The 19,384-nt window shown below is 47.4% G+C and overlaps 1 protein-coding gene across 1 annotated transcript in view; it reads right to left on the bottom strand.

Annotated features, from left to right (window-relative positions):
- EFCAB6 (EF-hand calcium binding domain 6) overlaps positions 1-19,384 on the bottom strand; it is a 1,149,121-nt gene that overhangs the window by 763,258 nt on the left and 366,479 nt on the right. Inside the window, exon 9 of the mRNA XM_030215418.1 lies at positions 622-770. Within this exon, the coding sequence (XP_030071278.1) occupies positions 622-770 (149 nt within the window). The remainder of the gene's footprint in view (positions 1-621; positions 771-19,384) is intronic.

Here is a 19,384-nt window from a genome sequence, read left to right as displayed (position 1 = left end):
TTGTGGTGTATATGCAGGGCTAGTATTCTATAAAGCTATGCTAGTATTCTATAAAGCAAAGTAGGTGCCTGCTTTCCTTACAGACTAGGCTCCAAATAACCCCATATAAGGGAATTCTATAAATGGGCACCTGGAAGGAGCCTATTCTATAAAGGCATGCAGACCCCTATTTTCCTTTATAAAATACTAGTGTAGCAGCAAAAATGTGCACCTATAAGTTGTACACAAGCACTTACACCAGCCATACAATGACTTAAGTGTATGTCCCTAAGTTTCGGTAATATGCACATATCTTGCAAGTTGCATGCTTAAGCAAGAGTCTTTGGCCCCAACTACCTGTACAATTTGCACTATGCAAGATACGAGCGTATTAACAGAATAGCACTTAAGTGGAAGTTTTTGGCATCTAGGTACGTAATTGGCGCATAACTGTTAGTACGTACGTTATAAAATTACTCTCATTGTGCTGTTGTGGTTAAAGAGATTTTCAGATAGTGCCACTGAAAAAACATTGATGGATACTGCTAAATATGTAAGTCCGTTTGAATACTGACCTATAATTAAAAAGTAATAATGCTTTTACAATGTTAAAACGCTTTACAGAAATTAAGAAGCTCTTACCTGCTCATTAATTCTTGAAATGTTTCATTTTCTAATGGGAAGATAAAGCTATTAATAATTGCCTTTATATCATCCAAAGAAACAAATCCACTGTGAGATGCATCAAATGCTTTGAAGGCTTTTGTAAGACTCTGATGGTTTTCGCATATCTATAATAAACAAATTTTACAATGCTATTTTAACTAAAGAATGTTCACGAAATTTACAATAAAAGGTTTTTTTCAAGATTTTTCTACAAAATAGCAAAGTTATTCATCTGTAGCAGATGTTCTCCAAGGACATCAGGACTAGTATTGTCAAAAGTGGATGACATCCCTCGACGGAGCCCTGGGGCAAACACTACCCAACATTCCTATACCTTTTAGAAGCCTTTGGCAGGCTCGCACCACGCATTTGCAAGTGCCGTCCTGCCAGTTTCAATGGCACAGGACCTTCAGTTCGATCAAAAGCATAAAGAATGGAAATCCTAGGAGAGGGTGGAAGGTAAATGAGAATTCTAGTCCTATTGTCCTCAAAGAATACCTGCTACAAGTAAGTAACTTCGCTTTCTCCTTTTTTTTCTTCTTTTAATTGAATTTTCAAAAAAAGGGAAAAGAACTCATTCTAGAGACACAAGGTTAAAACTAATAATAAAAGCAAAATTATTAACCTATATCTCAGACGACACTGTGAGGGAGTGAGCAAGCAGAAAATCAAAGGAAATAAGGCCCTATCCGTTTCTGCATGCAGTTCAAACTCCTCTTATTGACTTATAAGTGTATTCACTCTGCAGCTCCTCAGTACTCCACTCTCATCTCTCCCTACATTCCTCCCCGGGAACTCAGTTCACTGGGTAAAGCTCTCTTATCTGCACCCTTCTCTTCCACCACTAACTCCAGACTCCGTTCCTTTTATCTTGCTGCACCATATGCCTAGAATAGACTTCCTGAGCCAGTACGTCAAGCTCCATCTCTACCTGTCTTCAAATCTAAGCTAAAAGCCACCTTTTTGATGCTGCTTTTAACTCCTAACCCTTATTCACTTGTTCAGAACCCTTATTTTTATCATCCTCACTTTAATATTCCCTTATCTCTTGCTTGTCCTGTTTGTCTGTCCTAATTAGATTGTAAGCTCTGTCGAGCAGGGACTGTCTCTTCATGTTCAAGTGTACAGCGCTGCATACTGTTCAAATTGTGAGTTCAATTGGATAAAATAATAATAAGCATACAAAAGATACAGTAAAAATTTTTCTTTTTATTCAACTGTCACTATTATGACAGTGCTATGTAATCATGTTACATAGGAAGCAAGTATGCATCAAGCACAGAGATGAAGTTGCTTGCTAACAATTTTTCTGTCCTTACTTATATACAGAATATTTTGGCTGTTCTTTACTTAAACTTTGTACACCCTAATTGCTCACATCTGTGTCTGTGTCCTGTTAATTTTCCCTTATCTTTAGCCTTGCTTTTTCTTCTTAACCACAAGTCAGCATTTCTGCTATCAGACATTGTCTGTTTCTAATCTCATCTGTCAGACCAGGCTTGTGTTTGCACAGCTCAGTTTTCCACTGACTATTGTATGTGCACATTCCTTTTCAAGGTTATGCCTTCTCAGCTTTTCTGTATTTTTCCTTCTTACTTCTACACAAACCTCCCTTTGAACACTGTTTTACAGTGTTCACCACACTATAGTTCTATTAGCATGTTTGAGCCAGATTAGGATATGGCATTTCTCATCACTCCTTCTATCTGGGCCGTCATAGCTAAAGAACATTTTCTTTCAAGTGTTTTTATTCCTCGTCCTTCCTTTACTGCATTTGTGGTTAGAAGTTTTAAGCATATTACCTTTCCTTTCTACACTTCCCTTTGTTGTACTCTACTGTACATTACGTTTGTCATGTTGTGCATATTATTAATTTTTATTTCTTTCCTTTTCCATTTTCTACAAGTTAGAAAACATATTACTAGTACTATACTATACTAACTAATAACACTACTAACAATGGGTGTGCTATCCTATTCAGAAATTTATTAGCTGAAGGTAAATGTCCAGTCAGTCATTTATTAAGCTCTCATTTCGCCTTTTCAGGAACTCATTACTTTCAATAGTCTCCTTATTTCTTGTTATTAAACAAATTGTTTGTGGTTTCTGAAAAACTTTCAAATCCTGAGCGGAACATAGTAAATGTACAATAAGTGTTTTCTTTATTTATTATTAAACACTGTTCTCTAATGGTACTTTCTCTTAGACATGCTTTTCCACGGGTGGTTTATCTTGTTGTCTAGTTGTACGGTGGGGTTTTTATTGTCCAACTTCCCACTACCTCATTGCCGTGTCAGTGATGTGGCTGGTGTGTAGGTCCAAACATCATTCATTAACCATAAAATGTACCACGACAATACTCCAGATGAGTGCCTTTTCAATCACTCAGTACCAATGACACGTCTTATGTCGGATAAATGTACACAGGTAGTATGATCACTTAATCGTGCAGCAGTATGGGTGAGTTCTTTTATTTCAAATGGTCCGACGTAGATTGGATCTTTCCAAGTCTTGTGTGTGAAGTTTTTCCTCAAGACTTTCTGACCTATTGAGAACACCTAAGCAGATACCTCGGATCAAGTAATTGCAACGAACCTCTCACAAGCTGGCCAGTATTGCAAGACCGGGGCGTTGTTAGTCAATCACCGAAACAGGCATCGGGGGTCCCGCTTTTCTCACAAAAAACCAAGCAGTCCCCGTCTACGAATCAGAAGATTGCAGAGCACCTCTCACGAGCTGATCAGTATCGTAAGACCGATGCACCGTTGATCAATCAACCAAAAACAGATAACTTGTCAGCAGTCCTGCCGCTGACTCCTCACACGGGGCACCAATTTGTTCAAATTGTGAGTTCAATTGGATAAAATAATAATAAGCATACAAAAGATACAGTAAAAATTTTTCTTTTTATTCAACTGTCACTATTATGACAGTGCTATGTAATCATGTTACATAGGAAGCAAGTATGCATCAAGCACAGAGATGAAGTTGCTTGCTAACAATTTTTCTGTCCTTACTTATATACAGAATATTTTGGCTGTTCTTTACTTAAACTTTGTACACCCTAATTGCTCACATCTGTGTCTGTGTCCTGTTAATTTTCCCTTATCTTTAGCCTTGCTTTTTCTTCTTAACCACAAGTCAGCATTTCTGCTATCAGACATTGTCTGTTTCTAATCTCATCTGTCAGACCAGGCTTGTGTTTGCACAGCTCAGTTTTCCACTGACTATTGTATGTGCACATTCCTTTTCAAGGTTATGCCTTCTCAGCTTTTCTGTATTTTTCCTTCTTACTTCTACACAATACGTCTAGTAGCGCTATAGAAATGATAAGTAGTAGTAGTAGTAGTTTTACTATACTTAACAAAAATGAAAAAACACTGCGCAACACAGTGCTCTCCTAACTATATAGAGACTTCAAGCTGCCTCTCTCACCAGTGAGCTAGAGATGACGCTCCTGCTGTTAATAAAAGCTGAAAGCTGTGGAGGATTTAAAAAAATCATACTTCACTGACTAACTTTACAATAAACTTACAAGGGTACTTAAAGAAAAACTGAAGGGCACCTTGTCTAAGTAATAAAAAACCTTTTCCTCCTTTTTTGGGTTTCCTTGTAGGTCAGGACCCGAGATCCCAGAAAGAAATTATGCAGTTTCCGACAGCAACTGGCATTAAAAGAAATAAACAACTGAGCAGACCGTCCGAGGGAGCTCGTCTGCTCCACGCAAAAAGTGCGGAGCTTGCTTTCGCCAGGGCTTGTAAGATGAGGGAGAAAGAATGTTGGCAAGACAACTGACTGGATCAGCTGGTACTCTGATACCAGCGCCAGTAAGAACTTTGTCTGCATGCAGAGAACTACTCTGTTAAGATGAGAAGTAAGGTAAGGCGCTTGAGCTACTAGAGACCGAAGCTCACCGACCTTACGAGTTGAAGGAACAGCCACTAAGGAAAACGACCTTCCAGGTCCAATACTTCAGATGGCAGGAATCCAGTGGCCCGAATTGAGCTTGCAGCAGCTGGATGAAAACGACATTGGGACCACAAGATACTGGATAAGGAGTGATAGGAACTCTGACCGAAGCATAAGAGCCAACTGTCAAAATTATTGTGGGTGCTAAGCCCAACAGAAATAATCTCCCCTAGACACATACAAGGAATTCTCTCAATATTGGGGGAGAAATAAACCTCTCGTGAAGTGGACAGCTAAAGGCTGACCTTTCACACGTTGATGATAAGCTCTATTGCACAAAGATGAATACTGACAGAGTTGGTCTTGAGACCAGACTCAGACAAGTGTAGAAAGAACTCAAGCAAGGTCTGTATAAGACAAGATGCAGGATCTAGGGCCTTGCTGTCACACTAGACGGCAAACCTCTTCCATGAAAAAGAATAACACCTCTTTGTGAAATCTTTTCTGAAAGCAAGCAAGAGTCGGGAGACACTCTGGAAAACTCAACGAAACCCCACTCTCAACATCCAGACCGTGTGAGCCAGAGATTGGAGGTTGGGATGTAGAAGTGCCCCCTCGTTCTGCGTAATGAGAGCTGGAAAACATTCCAACTCCAGAAGAAGAGGGAATCCTATTTGACGCAGCTAGAAAAGAGCAATCAGAATCATGGCTCCACAATCTTGCTTGAGAAACAGCAAAGTCTTTTCCACCAGATGTATGGGAAGATACGCATACAGAAAACCTGTCTCCCAAAGAAGGAGAAAGGCATCCGATGGTAGCCTGCCGTGAACCTGCAGCCTGGAACAGAACTGAGGGACTTTGCGATTGGACTAAGTAGCAAAAAGATCCACTGAGGGGTCTTTCGAACTATAGGCATGCTCAACTGTAGCATTATCCTGCTCAGCCTGTCGGCCAGACTGCTGTTTACGCCAATTAGATAAGTGGCTTGGAGAAAACATGCCGCATTGCGGGCCCACCGCTACATCTGCATGGCATCCTGACTCAGAGGGCAAGATCCAGTACTCCTTTGTTATCGAGTACATCACAACCCGATTGTTTGTTGAATTAAAATAATTTGGTTGGATAGCCAGGAGGGATGCAACCTTCGTCAGCAGCTTTTGACTGAGTAAGATGCCTCAGAATCAAAATAGAGAGAATTAACCACCTCTGAGGGGAATACCGAAGACTGGCGAACAGTTGGGTTACATCCTCTAGATACCCTAAACTTGATACCACTGGGAAGCTAGGATGCACTGAGCGGATGTCATGTGCAAAAGTGCCATGGGAGTTACATGAACTGTGGAAGCCATGTGTCTAGAAGTCTCAATATGTACTGTGCTGTAATCTGTTGAGACGGGCAATCATCGTGTTAAGGGAACACATGCACTCCCAGTCCATGAAGATATGCTGCAACAACAGCCAGGCACTAGGAAAAAAACATACTCTGGATGCAAAGAGAGTATAAGTATCCTGTAAATCCAGAGAGCATAACCAATCGTTTTCCTGAAGTATGGGAAGAAGGATGCCCAGGGAAAGCATCCTGAACCAAATCTGTTTAGGCCCCTTATGTCTATGATGGGACGCAACCCACAAGGAAAGACCTGGAATAGAATCTCAACCCTTCTTGCCCTGGTGGAACGGGCTCGACTGCAATGGCGCTGAGAAAAGCAGAGAGTTCCTCTGCAAGTACTCACTTTTGATGGAAGCTAAAGGATTAAGCTTCCAATGAACAATGTGGAGGGTTTGATTCCAGATTGAGAATGTATCCTAACCGGACTAGTTGAAAAAACCCACCGGTTGGAGGATAAAAGAAGTCACCTTTGGTGGAGAAAATTTAAACTTCCCCCCCGACAGGCAGATTGGCCGGTACGGACATTTTTTTTTTTTTTTTTTTTTTAGTGGCTATACTGAATTGGAGCCAGTCAAAAACCCCTCTGGTTCCTGGGGAATAGCTGCAGGGGCCTGATTAGGTGCACGCCGCTGACTAGAACGAGCGTGCTGAGGCATAGCCCGAACCGGCTGTCGAGAAGTAGGAGTATAGGTACGACCCCTTAAGGCACAAGGAAAACTACTCCTCTCTCTAAAGAACTTCCAAGATGAGGAAGTGTATGCACAGCATATCTACAGTTTTCTGCTGAGTCTCCTCCTCCAGGAGAGAGGCACACAGTCATGAGAGTCTGCGCATCACTGTACCTAGAGCAGAAATCTAGGTGTTACATTACAAGTGTCGAAAATGCCCTTGGACAGGAACCTGCGACACACCGTGTGCTACCTGACCACTTGGTGAAAAGGTCTAGCCTACTCCGGTGGGAATGCTCGTAAAGATCTGACAAGACTTGATTTGGGATGCGATCATGCCAGCCTGGTACGCCATTCTCCAAAAGAGGCTAAGGATGTATGCTCTGGCCCCGGGGGCGCCGAAGTAAGTTCTTAGAACTCCTATCTGTTCTGAGTGCAGAAGACTCGTGAAGATAGTAGTCCAGGACCTCTAGCATCTGGGCATTGGGATTCACAATCTCCACTGTAATGTCAGATGACCATCATTGAACTGAACTAACTACTCAAACAGAGCAGCTCAGATCCAAACACGTCCGATATGGAGGCTACTATGGGTCGAGAAGTTGCCCCAGTAGGGTGCGAACACCCATACCAGAGGCAGCATCGGTGAAGGAGACCAGGTGAAAAGCTAGATGCCGCAGGAGGCGGTAGCACCCATGGCATCCAATGGTACCCATGGTCCCGAAGCCAAGGACAAAGTCTGGAAATGCAAGAGAATCGAAACCAGACTGCTAGACCATGGCACCGACGGTACCGATGATACACATGGTACCGATGGACCCCGGTACCAATGGTACCCATGGTACTTGGTACCGATGATAGTCATGATATCTGGTATCGATGGTACCCATGATACCTGGTACCGATGGTAGCCATGACATGTGGTACCGATGGTACCCATGATATCCAGCACCAACAGCACCGACGGTACCGATGGTACACATGGCACCGACGGTGCTCATGACACCTGGTACCAATGGCACCCATGGCACCGATGGTACCTGGTCATGATATCTGGTATCGATGGTACTCATGTGCCGACGGCATCCATGATACCTGATACCCATGTATCCATGGTACCGACGATACCTGATACTATGGTACCGATGGCACTCATGATACTTGGTACCGATGGGCGATGATACCTGGTACCGATAGTCGATGGTGCCCATGATACCTGGTGCCGATGGTGCCCATGATACCCGGTACCGACAGCACCCATGGCACCGATGACACTCGGCATCGACGGCACCCATGGTACCGATACCCGGTGCCGACGGGACCCATGGTACCGATGATACCCGGTACCGACGGGACCCATGACACCGACCATGGTACCAATGTTCTTGGTATCGATACTCCTCGGTACCGACGCACCGATGATATTCGGTACCGACAGTACCCATGGCACCGATGATACTCGGTACCGACGGCACCCATGGCACCGATGATACCCGGTGCCGACGGGACCCATGGTACCGATGATACCCGGTACCGACGGGACCCATGACACCGACCATGGTACCAATGTTCCTGGTATCGATACTCCTCGGTACCGACGGTACCCATGACACCTGGCACCGATGGTATCCACGGCACCGATGATATCTGGTACCGATGTACCGGTGCATCGACGTCCAATGCCAGGATACCTCCATAACAGAGGGAGCAACGCTCTCGGCACCGACTGATGTCTGAAGCCCGGATACCTCCATAACCGAGGGAGCAAAGCTCTGGGCATCTCCTTTGGGCATCCCTGGCAGAGTAGAATACGTCTCGTCTTTGAGACACTACTTGCGCTTCACAGGGAGATGATCCGGCCCAAGACACATCCGCCGATGCGCCCGAATGACCTGCCAAGCAGGAGGCGCTGAGGCAGGTGGAGACCTATTCGATGCATAACTATACCCAGCGTGCATCGGTCTCTGTCGGACTCCAGAATGATCTCCTTTGGGCATCCCTGGCAGAGTAGAATACGTCTCGTCTTTGAGACACTACTTGCGCTTCACAGGGAGATGATCCGGCCCAAGACACATCCTCCGATGCGCCCGAATGACCTGCATAGCAGGAGGCGCCGAGGCGGGTGGAGACTCACTTCAAAGGTTACACCACTGATATTGTGTCACCAGGTTGCCCATTCAGTGGCTGACCAGGAATGCACCTGCTTAGGTTCCTGGTTTTTCCTGTGACATACACCTTCACCACTTGTGTGGCTTAAAGACAGTGGTGTGCTGGAGCAGGCTCTCACAGCTCTGGAGAGCCATTTGTAAAGTTTTAATAAATGGATCCTAAAAATGTGGGCTTGTTTAGTTTGCTGGCGAGAGAGAGCCCACAGATAACAATATGCCAGCACTTTTATAAGAAAAAAGAAAAAGAGAAGCTTATATGCTTTGTTTTCCTTTCAGGCACAGCCCCTTGTGACTCTGGCAACTACTTAACTTTTCCTTGCCCCAGGTACAAAAAAGTACCTGTATATATAAGCCACAATGAGCCTGCCATGAAAGGATCAAATGAAAAAATAAAGAACACCCAAAAAGGGTAAAATAAAAAAAGAGATTTTACTCCGAGGACCTGAAGAAAACACGAAGCACTAACGAACTCCGTGTCTCCTCAGACGCGGAAAAAGAAAAACTGAGGGGCTTGTCCGCACGGTGAGCGGGAAGAGGTGTGCGCACATGCGCAGTGCGTTCGCTCGCGCGACGGAACGCCGTAGAAGAGATTTTTAGATTTTGCTTTAAAATCCTCCGGGGCCGACGTGGCGTCACCCACTTGTGAGAATATCAGCCTGCTTGTCTTTGGAGAAAGGCGTTTTTCTATTTTGATTATAAGCAGGATAGGAAATTAAATACGTTAGCATTTAACTTTAAAAAAGGTGACTAAGTTAAAATGAGAAGAACGGTGAAAAAAAACTTAGAGGTGCGACTGTGAGAGTCAAAATTTTACATCAGGCGTGGATGTTGTTCAAAAACACCATCCTGGAAGCCTAGGCCAAATATATTTCACGTATTAAAAAAGGAGAACAGAAGACCAAACGACAGCCGGCATGGTTAAAAAGTGAGGTGAAGGAAGCTATTAGAGCTAAAAGAAAATACTTCAGAAAATGGAAGAAGAAACCGACTGAAAATAATAAGAAACAGCATAAGGAATGTCAAGTCAAATGCAAAGCACTGATAAGAAAGTATAAAAGGGACTTCGAAAAAAAGATTGCGTTGGAGGCAAAAACACATAGTACAAAGCGAAGTTTCATACCTAAGCAGGTATTCTCCGAGGACAGCAGGCTGCATATTCTCACATGTGGGTAACGTCACGTCGGCCCCGGAGGATTTTCAAGCAAAATCGCCAAAAGTCTCTTCTAGAGCATTCCATCGCGCGAGACGATCACACCGCGAATGCGCGCGCACGATTTCCTGCCCACCGCACGGACACGCTCCTCAGTTGAATCCAAAAGATGAAAGAAATACAACTCCAAAGGGGAGGTGGGAGGGTTTGTGAGAATATGCAGCCTGCCGTCCTCGGAGAATACCTGCTTCAGGTAAGAAACTTTGCTTTCTCCGAGGACAAGCAGGCTGATATTCTCACATATGGGGTATCCCTAGCCACCAGGCTCAATCAACACAACAAATAGTGGTCAATTGGGCCTCACAACGGCGAGAACATAACAAAAATTGACCTGAAACAAGAAAACATCTGAGAGTGCAGCCTGGAACAGAATAAAAATGGGCCTAGGAGGGTTGGAGTTGGATTCTAAACCCCAAACAGATTCTGCAGCACCGACTGCCCAAACCGACTGTCACTTCGGCTATCCTGCTGAAGGCTGTAATGAGATGTGAATGTGTGGACTGATGACCACGTCGCAGCCATGCAGATCTCTTCAATAGAGGCTGACCTCAGATGAGTCACTGACGCAGCCATGGCTCTAACATTATGAGCCGTGACATGGCCCTCTAAAGTCAGCCCAGCTTGGGCGTAAGTGAAGGAAATACAATCTGCTAGCCAATTAGATATGGTGCGTTTCCTGACAGCAACTCCCCTCTTGTTGGGATTAAACGAAATAAACAACTGGGCGAACTGTCTGTGGGGGATTGTCCGCTCCACGTAAAAGGCCAATGCTCTTTTGCAGTCCAAAGTGTGCAGCTTGCTTTCGCCAGGACTTGTATTAGGACGGGGAAAAATACTGGCAAGACAATTGACTGGTTCAGGTGGAACTCCGACACCACCTTTGGCAGGAACTTAGGGTGCGTGCGGAGGACTACTCTGTTATGATGAAATTTAAGGTAACGAGCATGAACTACTAGAGCCTGAAGCTCACTGACCCTACGAGCTGAAGTAACAGCCACCAAGAAAATGACCTTCCAGGTCAAGTACTTCAGATGGCAGGAATTCAGTGGCTCAAAAGGAGGTTTCATCAGCTGGGTGAGAACGACATTGAGATCCCATGACACAAGAGGAGGTTTGACAGGGGGCTTTGACAAAAGCAAACCTCTCATGAAGCGAACAACTAAAGGCTGTCCAGAGATGGGCTGACCTTCTACACGTTGATGGAAACACTAATCGCACTAAGGTGAACTCTTACAGAGTTGGTCTTGAGACCAGGCTCTGATAAATGGAGAAGGTACTCAAGCAAGGTCTGTGTAGGACAAGAAAAGGGAACTAGGGCCCTGCTGTCACACCAGACGGCAAAACTCTTCCATTTAAAAAAGTAACATCTTTTAGTGGAATCTTTCCTGGAAGCAAGCAAGACTCGGGAGACACCCTCAGAAAGACCCAAGGAGGCAAATTCTAAGCTCTCAACATCCAGGCCGTGAGAGCTAGAGACTGGAGGTTGGGATGTAGAAGCACCCCCTCATTCTGAGTAATGAGAATTGGAAAACACTCCAATCTCCACGGTTCTTCTGAGGACAACTCCAGAAGAAGAAGAAACCAAATCTGATGCGGCCAGAAAGGCGCAATCAGAATCATGGTTCCGCGGTCTTGCTTGAGTTTCAGCAAAGTCTTCCCCACTAGAGGTATGGGAAGATACCCGTACAGAAGGCCTGTTCCCCAATGAAGGAGAAAGGCATCCGACGCTAGCCTGTCGTGGGCCTGTAGTCTGGAACAGAACTGAGGAACCTTGTGACTGAAGTGAGTGGCAAAAAGATCCACCGAGGGGGTGCCCCAAGCTTGGAAGATCTTTCTGGAGACAGCCATGCTCAGTGACCACTCGTGAGGTTGCATTATCCTGCTCAACCTGTCGGCCAGACTGTTGTTTACGCCGGCTAGATAAATGGCTTGGAGAAACATTCCGTGTTGGCAAGCCCAAAGCCACATCTGCACGGCCTCCTGACACAGAGGGCGAGATCCGGTGCCCCATTGCTTGTTTGTGTAGTACATCGTAAACTGATTGTCTGTTTGTATCAGAATAATTATTACTACTACTACTTAACATTTCTAGAGAGCTACTAGGGTTACGCAGCGCTGTACAAATTAACAAAGAAGGACAGTCTCTGCTCAAAGGAGCTTACAATCTAAATAACGAAATGTCAAGTTGGGACAGTGTAGATTTCCTGAGTAGAAGTGTAGTGGTTAGGTGCCGAAGGCGACATTGAAGAGGTGGGCTTTAAGCAGTGATTTGAAGATGGGCAGGGAGGGGGCCTGGCGTATGGGCTCGGGGAGTTTGTCCCACGCATGGGGTGAGGCGAGGCAGAAAGGGTGGAGCCTGGAGTTGGCGGTGGTGGAGAAGGGTACTGAAAGGAGGGATTTGTCTTGAGAGCGGAGGTTACGGGTGGGAACGTAAGGGGAGATGAGGGTTGAGAGGTAAGGAGGGGCTGCAGATCGAGTGCATTTGTAGGTTAGTAGCAGAAGCTTGAACTGAATGCGGTACCTGATCGGAAGCCAATGAAGTGACTTGAGGAGAGGGGTGATATGAGCGTATCGGTTCAGGCGGAAGATAAGACGTGCAGCAGAGTCCTGAACGGACTGAAGGGGGGATAGGTGGCTAAGTGGGAGACCAGTGAGGAGTAGGTTGCAGTAGTCAAGGCGAGAGGTAATGAGAGAGTGGATGAGAGTTCGGGTGGTGTGCTCAGAGAGGAAAGGGCGAATTTTGCTAATGTTATAGAGGAAGAAGTGACAGGTCTTGGCTATCTGCTGGATATGCGCAGAGAAGGAGAGGGAGGAGTCGAAGATGACACCAAGTTGCGGGCAGATGAGACGGGGACGATGAGGGTGGAGGTAGAGGAGAAGTGGGTTTGGGTGGGAAGACAAGAAGTTCGGTCTTGGCCATATTCAGTTTCAGGTGGCGGTTGGACATCCAGGCAGCAATGTCGGATAAGCAGGCCGATACTTTGGCCTGGGTTTCCGCAATGATGTCTGGTGTGGAGAGATAAAGCTGGGTGTCGTCAGCATAAAGATGATAGTGGAAGCCATGAAACGAGATCAGGGAGCCCAGGGAAGAGGTGTAGATTGAGAAAAGAAGGGGTCCAAGGACAGAATCCTGAGGGACTCCAACAAAGAGCGGGATAGGGGTGGAGGAAGAAACATGAGAGTGTACTCTGAAGGTACGATGGGAGAGATAAGAGGAGAACCAGGAGAGGACAGAGCCCTGGAACCCAAAAGAGGACAGTGTGTCAAGAAGTAAGTTGTGATTGACAGTGTCAAAAGCGGCGGATAGGTCGAGGAGAATGAGGATGGAGTAATGACCTTTGGATTTGGCGAGGAACAGGTCATTGCAGACTTTGGATAATGCCGTTTCTGTTGAGTGTAGTGGGCGAAAGCCAGATTGAAGCGGATCGAGGATGGCATGAGAGGCGAGAAAATCAAGGCAGCGGCTGTGAATGGCGCGTTCAAGTATTTTGGAGAGGAAGGGTAGGAGGGAAATGGGGCGGTAGTTGGAGGGACAGGTAGGGTCAAGTGAAGGTTTTTTGAGGAGAGGTGTGACAACAGCATGCTTGAAGGTGTCAGGGACAGTTGCAGTGGAGAGAGAGAGGTTGAGGATATGACAGATGGGGGGGGGGGGTGATAGTAGGAGAGATTCTGTTAAGTAAGTTCGTGGGGATGGGGTCTGAGGAACAGGTGGTGCATTTCGAGGAGGAGAGAAGATGGGCGGTTTCCTCTTCGGTGGTATCAGGAAAAGAGGAGAAGGAGGCCTGGGTTGGTTGGTTGAGGGAGTGGGTGATAGGATGAAGAGGAGGAGAAGGTTTAGTGGTGAATTCGAGGTTGATCTTCTGGACCTTGTCGCGGAAGTAGTCAGCCAGTGATTGAGGAGAGAGTGACGGGGGGTGGGAGCGGAAGGCACTTTGAGGAGGGAGTTGAGGGTGGCGAAGAGACGACGAGGGTTAGAGCTGAGGGAATTAGTCAATTCAGTGTAACAGTCCTGTTTGGCGAGGAATAGGGAGGACTGGAAGCAGGATAGCATGAATTTGTAGTGAATGAAGTCAGTATGGATGCAAGATTTCCTCCATAGGCGTTCAGCCGATCGGGTGCAGGAGCAAAGGTAACGGGTGCAAGGGTTAAGCTAGGGCTGGGGATTAGTGCGCCTTGTGGGACAGGAAACGGACGGTGCAAGGGTGTCTAGGGCAGAGGAGAGAGTGGCATTGTAAGTGGAAACAGCCTTGTCAACAGACTCGGAGGACATGATGGAAGGGAGGAGATCAGCGATACTAGAGGATAAGGTGGGGGGGTCAACAGCCTGGAGATTCCTGGAGGTAGTGGTTAGTGTTGGGCGGGACTGAGGGGGAGGGTGATGAAGTGTGAATGTGATCTGGTGATGGTCAGAAATGGGAAGAGCAGAGGCGCAGAAATTGGAGGGCGAGCAGGTAGAAGAGAGGACGAGATCAAGACAGTGACCAGATTTGTGAGTAGGGGTGGTGGAGCTCAGTTGGAGGTTGAAGGAGGAGGTCAGAGTGAGGAATTGAGAAGCGTATGAGTCGGATGGGTTATCAGTGTGTATGTTGAAGTCACCAAGAATGAGGGATGGGGATGAGGGCTCGAGAAAAACGGAGAGCCAGGCATCGAAGTCAGTAAGGAAGGAAGGGAGGGACTTATCAGGGGGGCGGTAAATGACTGCAACTCGGAGTGGCAGCGGGTAGAATAGACGGATGGAATGGACTTCAAAGGATGAGAAGCAGTGAGACTGTGGTAGGAGGAGGGGTTGAAAACTGCAGGAGGGCAAAAGTAGTAGGCCAACACTGCCACCGCGGCTAACTGGGCAGGGCGAATGGGAGAAAAGATAGCCTCTGTGGCATAGGGCCGCGACTGAGGCAGAGTCGTCGGGGGTGAGCCAGGTTTTGGTTAGGGCGAGCAGTTGAAGGGACTGGGAGATGAAGAGATCATGGGTGAAGGTAAGTTTGTTGCAGATTGAGCGGGCATTCCACAGTGCACACGAGAAGGGGAGGGAGGAAGGGGGGAGGAGGAGAATGGAGATGAGATTGGAGATATCGCAGGAAAGTTTGCATAGATGAGACGAGGACGAGGACATGTGTGGTGGACCTGGGTTGGGATTGATGTCTCCCGCGGATAGCAGGAGAAGGAGCAAGAGAGAGCGGAGAAGGGTGGGGGAGGTAGGGTGACGAAGGCGACGAAGACGGGATGCGCTTAGGAGGAATGGGGAAGGATTCATGGCAGGAAGGAGGTGTTGGAGGTTGAGAGCTAGGAAGGAGGAGGAGGACAGTAGGGATGGTGAGGTGGTGGGGGATAGGGGTAGGTAGGGTATTGCAGTAGTGAGCAGGACGGGGGAAGATGGGTAGTGCGTTCGTGTGGTATACAGCGGTGGGAGGGGAAAAAGATTAGGGAGGGATAGGGCGAGGAATAGAATGTGAATGGGGGCCATAAGTAGTGAGTGAGGTGTTTATGGGTGCAGTGAGGTGTTTATGGGGGCAGGTAGCTGGGTTGGGAGACAGGCAGCCGTGTAGGAGAGTGATGGGCTGGCAGGACGATGGACTTAGAGGCAGGCAGGTTTAAAGGTGAGTAGCCAGTCAGGAGGGTGAAGGGCTGGGAAGTGGCAGGTTGTTGGGCAGACAAGCAGGCATGTTGAAGGGCTGACAAGTGGCAGGCAGATTGATTGGCCAGCAGGCAGGCTGAATGATTGGTTAGCAGGCAGGTGGGCAGGAACAGGTGGTTGGCTAGTAGGCAGGTTGATTGGTTAGCAGGCTGGAGCAAGCAGGGAGAAGCTGAACAGGCGGGCTGGAACAAGCTGGAGCAGAAGGCTGGAACAAGCAGGGAGAAGCTGGTGCAGATGGACTGGAACGAGCAGGGGGAAGCTGGAGAAGCTGGATCAGACTGACTGGAACAAGCTGGATCAGGCGGGTTGGAACAGCTGGAGCAGAAGGACTGGAGCAAGCAGGGAGAAGCTGCTCAGGTAGGCTGGAACAAGCTGGAGCAGATGGCTGGAACAAGCAGGGAGAAGCTGGATCAGGCGGGCTTGAACAAGCTGGTGCAGATGGACAGGAACGAGCAGGGAGAAGCTGGATCAGGCGGGCTGGAACAAGCTGGATCAGGCGGGCTGGGACAAGCTGGATCAAACGGGCTGGAACAGCTGCAGCAGGAGGATTGGAGCAGGCAGGAAGAAGCTGATCAGGTGGGCTGGAACAAGCTGGTGCAGATGGACTGGAACGAGCAGGGAGAAGCTGGATCAGGCGGACTGGAACAAGCTGGTGCAGAAAGACTGGATCGAGCAGGGAGAGCAGAATCAGACGGACTGGAACAAGCTGGACAAGCTGGATCAGGCGGGCTGGAATAAGCTGGAGCAGATGGACTGGAACGAGCAGGGTGAAGCTGGATCAGGTAGACTGGAGCAAGCTGGATTAGGCGGGCTGGAACAAGCTGGAGCAGATGGCTGGAACAAGCAGGGAGAAGCTGGATCTGACGGACTGGAACGAGCAGGGAGAGCTGGATCAGATGGAATAGAACAAGCTAGATGAGCTGGATCAGGCGGGCTGGACCAAGCTGGAGCAGATGGCTGTAACAAGCAGGGAGAGGCTGGAACAGGCCGACTGGAACAGGCAGGAAGAAGCTGGATCATGCGGACTGGATGGAACAGCAGGGAGAAACTGGGTCGAGAACTGGGTCAGGTTGGATAGCCGATCTCTGAAAGCCTTTAGAGCATTCCAGATCGCTCGCAACTCCAGGAGGTTGATCTGAAGACGCTTTTCCTGAAGGGACCAAGCTCCTTGAGTATGAAGCCCATCTACATGCGCTCCCCACCCTAGGAGGGATGCATCCAACGTCAGCACTTTTTGTGGCTGAGGAATTTGGAATGGGCGCCCCAAAACCAGATTGGATCAAATTGTCCACCACTGAAGGGAATTCCGAAAGTCGGTGGACAGCTGGATCACATCCTCTAGATCCCCTGTAGCTTGATACCACTGGGAAGCTAGGGTCCACTGAGCTGATCTCATGTGAAGACGTGCCATGGGAGTTACATGAACTGTGAAAGCCATGTGCCACAGAAGTCTCAACATCTGCCGAGCTGTGATAATGAAATCAGGAAAAATAGCCTTGATGCGCTCATCTACAGAAGCTGTCGGGGAAGGCTGCGGTGCCGGTGTGGGCTTCAGAGGCAGAATCTGCAGAGGCTGGGGAGCCGGTACCAGGCTTCCAGACAACCTGAGCGTCGATACCTCCATAACAGAGGCAGACCGATCCTTTCGGCATCGACGCTTCTCGGGTATCGAATGCTTCGATGACCCGGAGCTCGCGGTACCGTGTCGAGGAGAACGATGACGGTGCTTCTTGGCCTTCACCCGACGCCCGTCATCGAGACTCCTCAGTACCAGTGAGGAAGACGTGGAATCCACATGCTTCCTCGGGGCCGGGTCCGAAAGAGGTCGGTCCCGGGGGGGCCTGCAAAGCAGGAGGCACCGAGGCAGGTGGAGACCCACTCGATGCATCACTGCTCCCAGCGTGCATCGGTCTCTTGGCAGCCTGTACCCGGTCTCCCGATGCCAACGCTGCCCTCGACGTCGACGGTACCGATGTCGACGCTGACGTCGAGGTACCAGACCCAAACATTTGGGCCTCTCTAGAAAGCTGAGTGCGCTTTTCATTTTTAGGCACAACTTACAGCTTTCCTGCAGATGGTCGGGCCCAACGCACTGAAGGCACCAGGAGTGCGGATCAGTGCCAGAGATGGTCTGGTTGCAGCGGGCGCAAGGCTTGAAGCCGCTGGGCGGCTTCGCTGACATTGAGGGAAAAATGGCCTCCACAAAATCAAAGGACTCGATGGTGTCAGAAAAAAGGACACAAAACCTAAGAACGGTCGCAAACGAAAAAAAAAGGAAACTTTAAAACGAAGAAAAAATTAAGGAAATAAAGGGACCCGAAGAAACGCGAAGGGCGCGAAGCGAAACTCTCTGTCTCCTCAGACGCGGAAAGTAAACAACTGAGGAGTGTGTCCGCGTGGCGAGCGGGAAATCATGCGCGCATGCGCGGTGTGATCGTCTTGCGCGACGGAAAGCTCTAGAAGAGACTTTTGGCGATTTTGCTTGAAAATTCTCCGGGGCCGACGTGACATCACCCACATGTGAGAATATCAGCCTGCTTGTCCTCGGAGAATTTTTTTTAAAAGCAGGAAGCCGGCAAAAGAATCGGTTGGACTGCTAGATGACTGAGGAGTAAAAGGGGCGATCAGAGATCCGCTGTAGTGCCGTAGCGGAGAGATTAAATGAATTCTTTGCTTTGGTTTTCACCGAGGAAGATTTGGGTGGGATACCGGTGCCAGAAATGGTATTCGAAGCTAATGAGTTGGAGAAACTTAATGAATTCTCTTTAAACCTGGAGGATGTAATGGGGCAGTTCTACAAACTGAAGAGTAGCAAATCTCCTTGACCGGATGGTATTCATCCCAGAGTACTGATAGAACTGAAAAATTAGCTTACAGAGCTACTGTTAATAATATGTAATTTATCCTTAAAATCGAGCGTAGTACCAGAAGATTGGAGGGTGGCCAATGTAACGCCGATTTTTTAAAAAGGTTCCAGAGGAGATCCGGGAAATTATAGACCGGTGAGTCTGACGTCGGTGCCGGGCAAAATGGTAGAGACTATTATTAAGAACAAAATTATAGAGCATATTCAAAAGCATGGATTAATGAGACAAAGTCAACAAGGATTTAGTGAAGGGAAATCTTGCCTCATCAATCTACTACATTTCTTTGAAGGGGTGAACAAACACGTGGATAAAGGAGAGCCGGTTGATATTGTGTATCTGGATTTTCAGAAGGCGTTTGACAAAGTACCTCATGAAAGACTCCAGAGCGAGAGTCATGGGATAGGAGGTAGTGTCCTATTGTGGTTTAAAACCGGTTAAAATATAGAAAACAGAGAGTAGGGTTAAATGTTCAGTATTCTCAATGGAGAAGGGTAGTTAGTGGGGTTCCCCAGGGGTCTGTTCTGGGACTGCTGCTTTTAACATATTTATAAATGACCTAGAGATGGGAGTAACTAGTGAGGTAATTAAATTAGCTGATGAGACAAAGTTATTCAAACATTAAATCGCGGGAAGATTGTGAAAAATTACAAGAGGACCTTACGAAACTGGGAGACTGGGCGTCTAAATGGCAGATGACGTTTAATGTGAGCAAGTGCAAAGTGATGCATGTGGGAAAGAGGAACCCAAATTATAGCTACATCATGCAAGGTTCCACATTAGGAGTCATGGACCAAGAAAGGGATCTAGGTGTTGTTGTTGATGATACATTGAAACCTTCTGCTCAGTGTGCTGCTGTGGCTAAGAAAGCAAATAGAATGTTTAGGTATTATTA

Source organism: Microcaecilia unicolor, chromosome 9, assembly GCF_901765095.1.
Source record: "Microcaecilia unicolor chromosome 9, aMicUni1.1, whole genome shotgun sequence".
Classification (NCBI taxonomy): Eukaryota; Metazoa; Chordata; class Amphibia; order Gymnophiona; family Siphonopidae; genus Microcaecilia; species Microcaecilia unicolor.
Note: the sequence above shows the minus strand (reverse complement) of the source record. Positions and strands in the feature narration are given on the sequence as shown.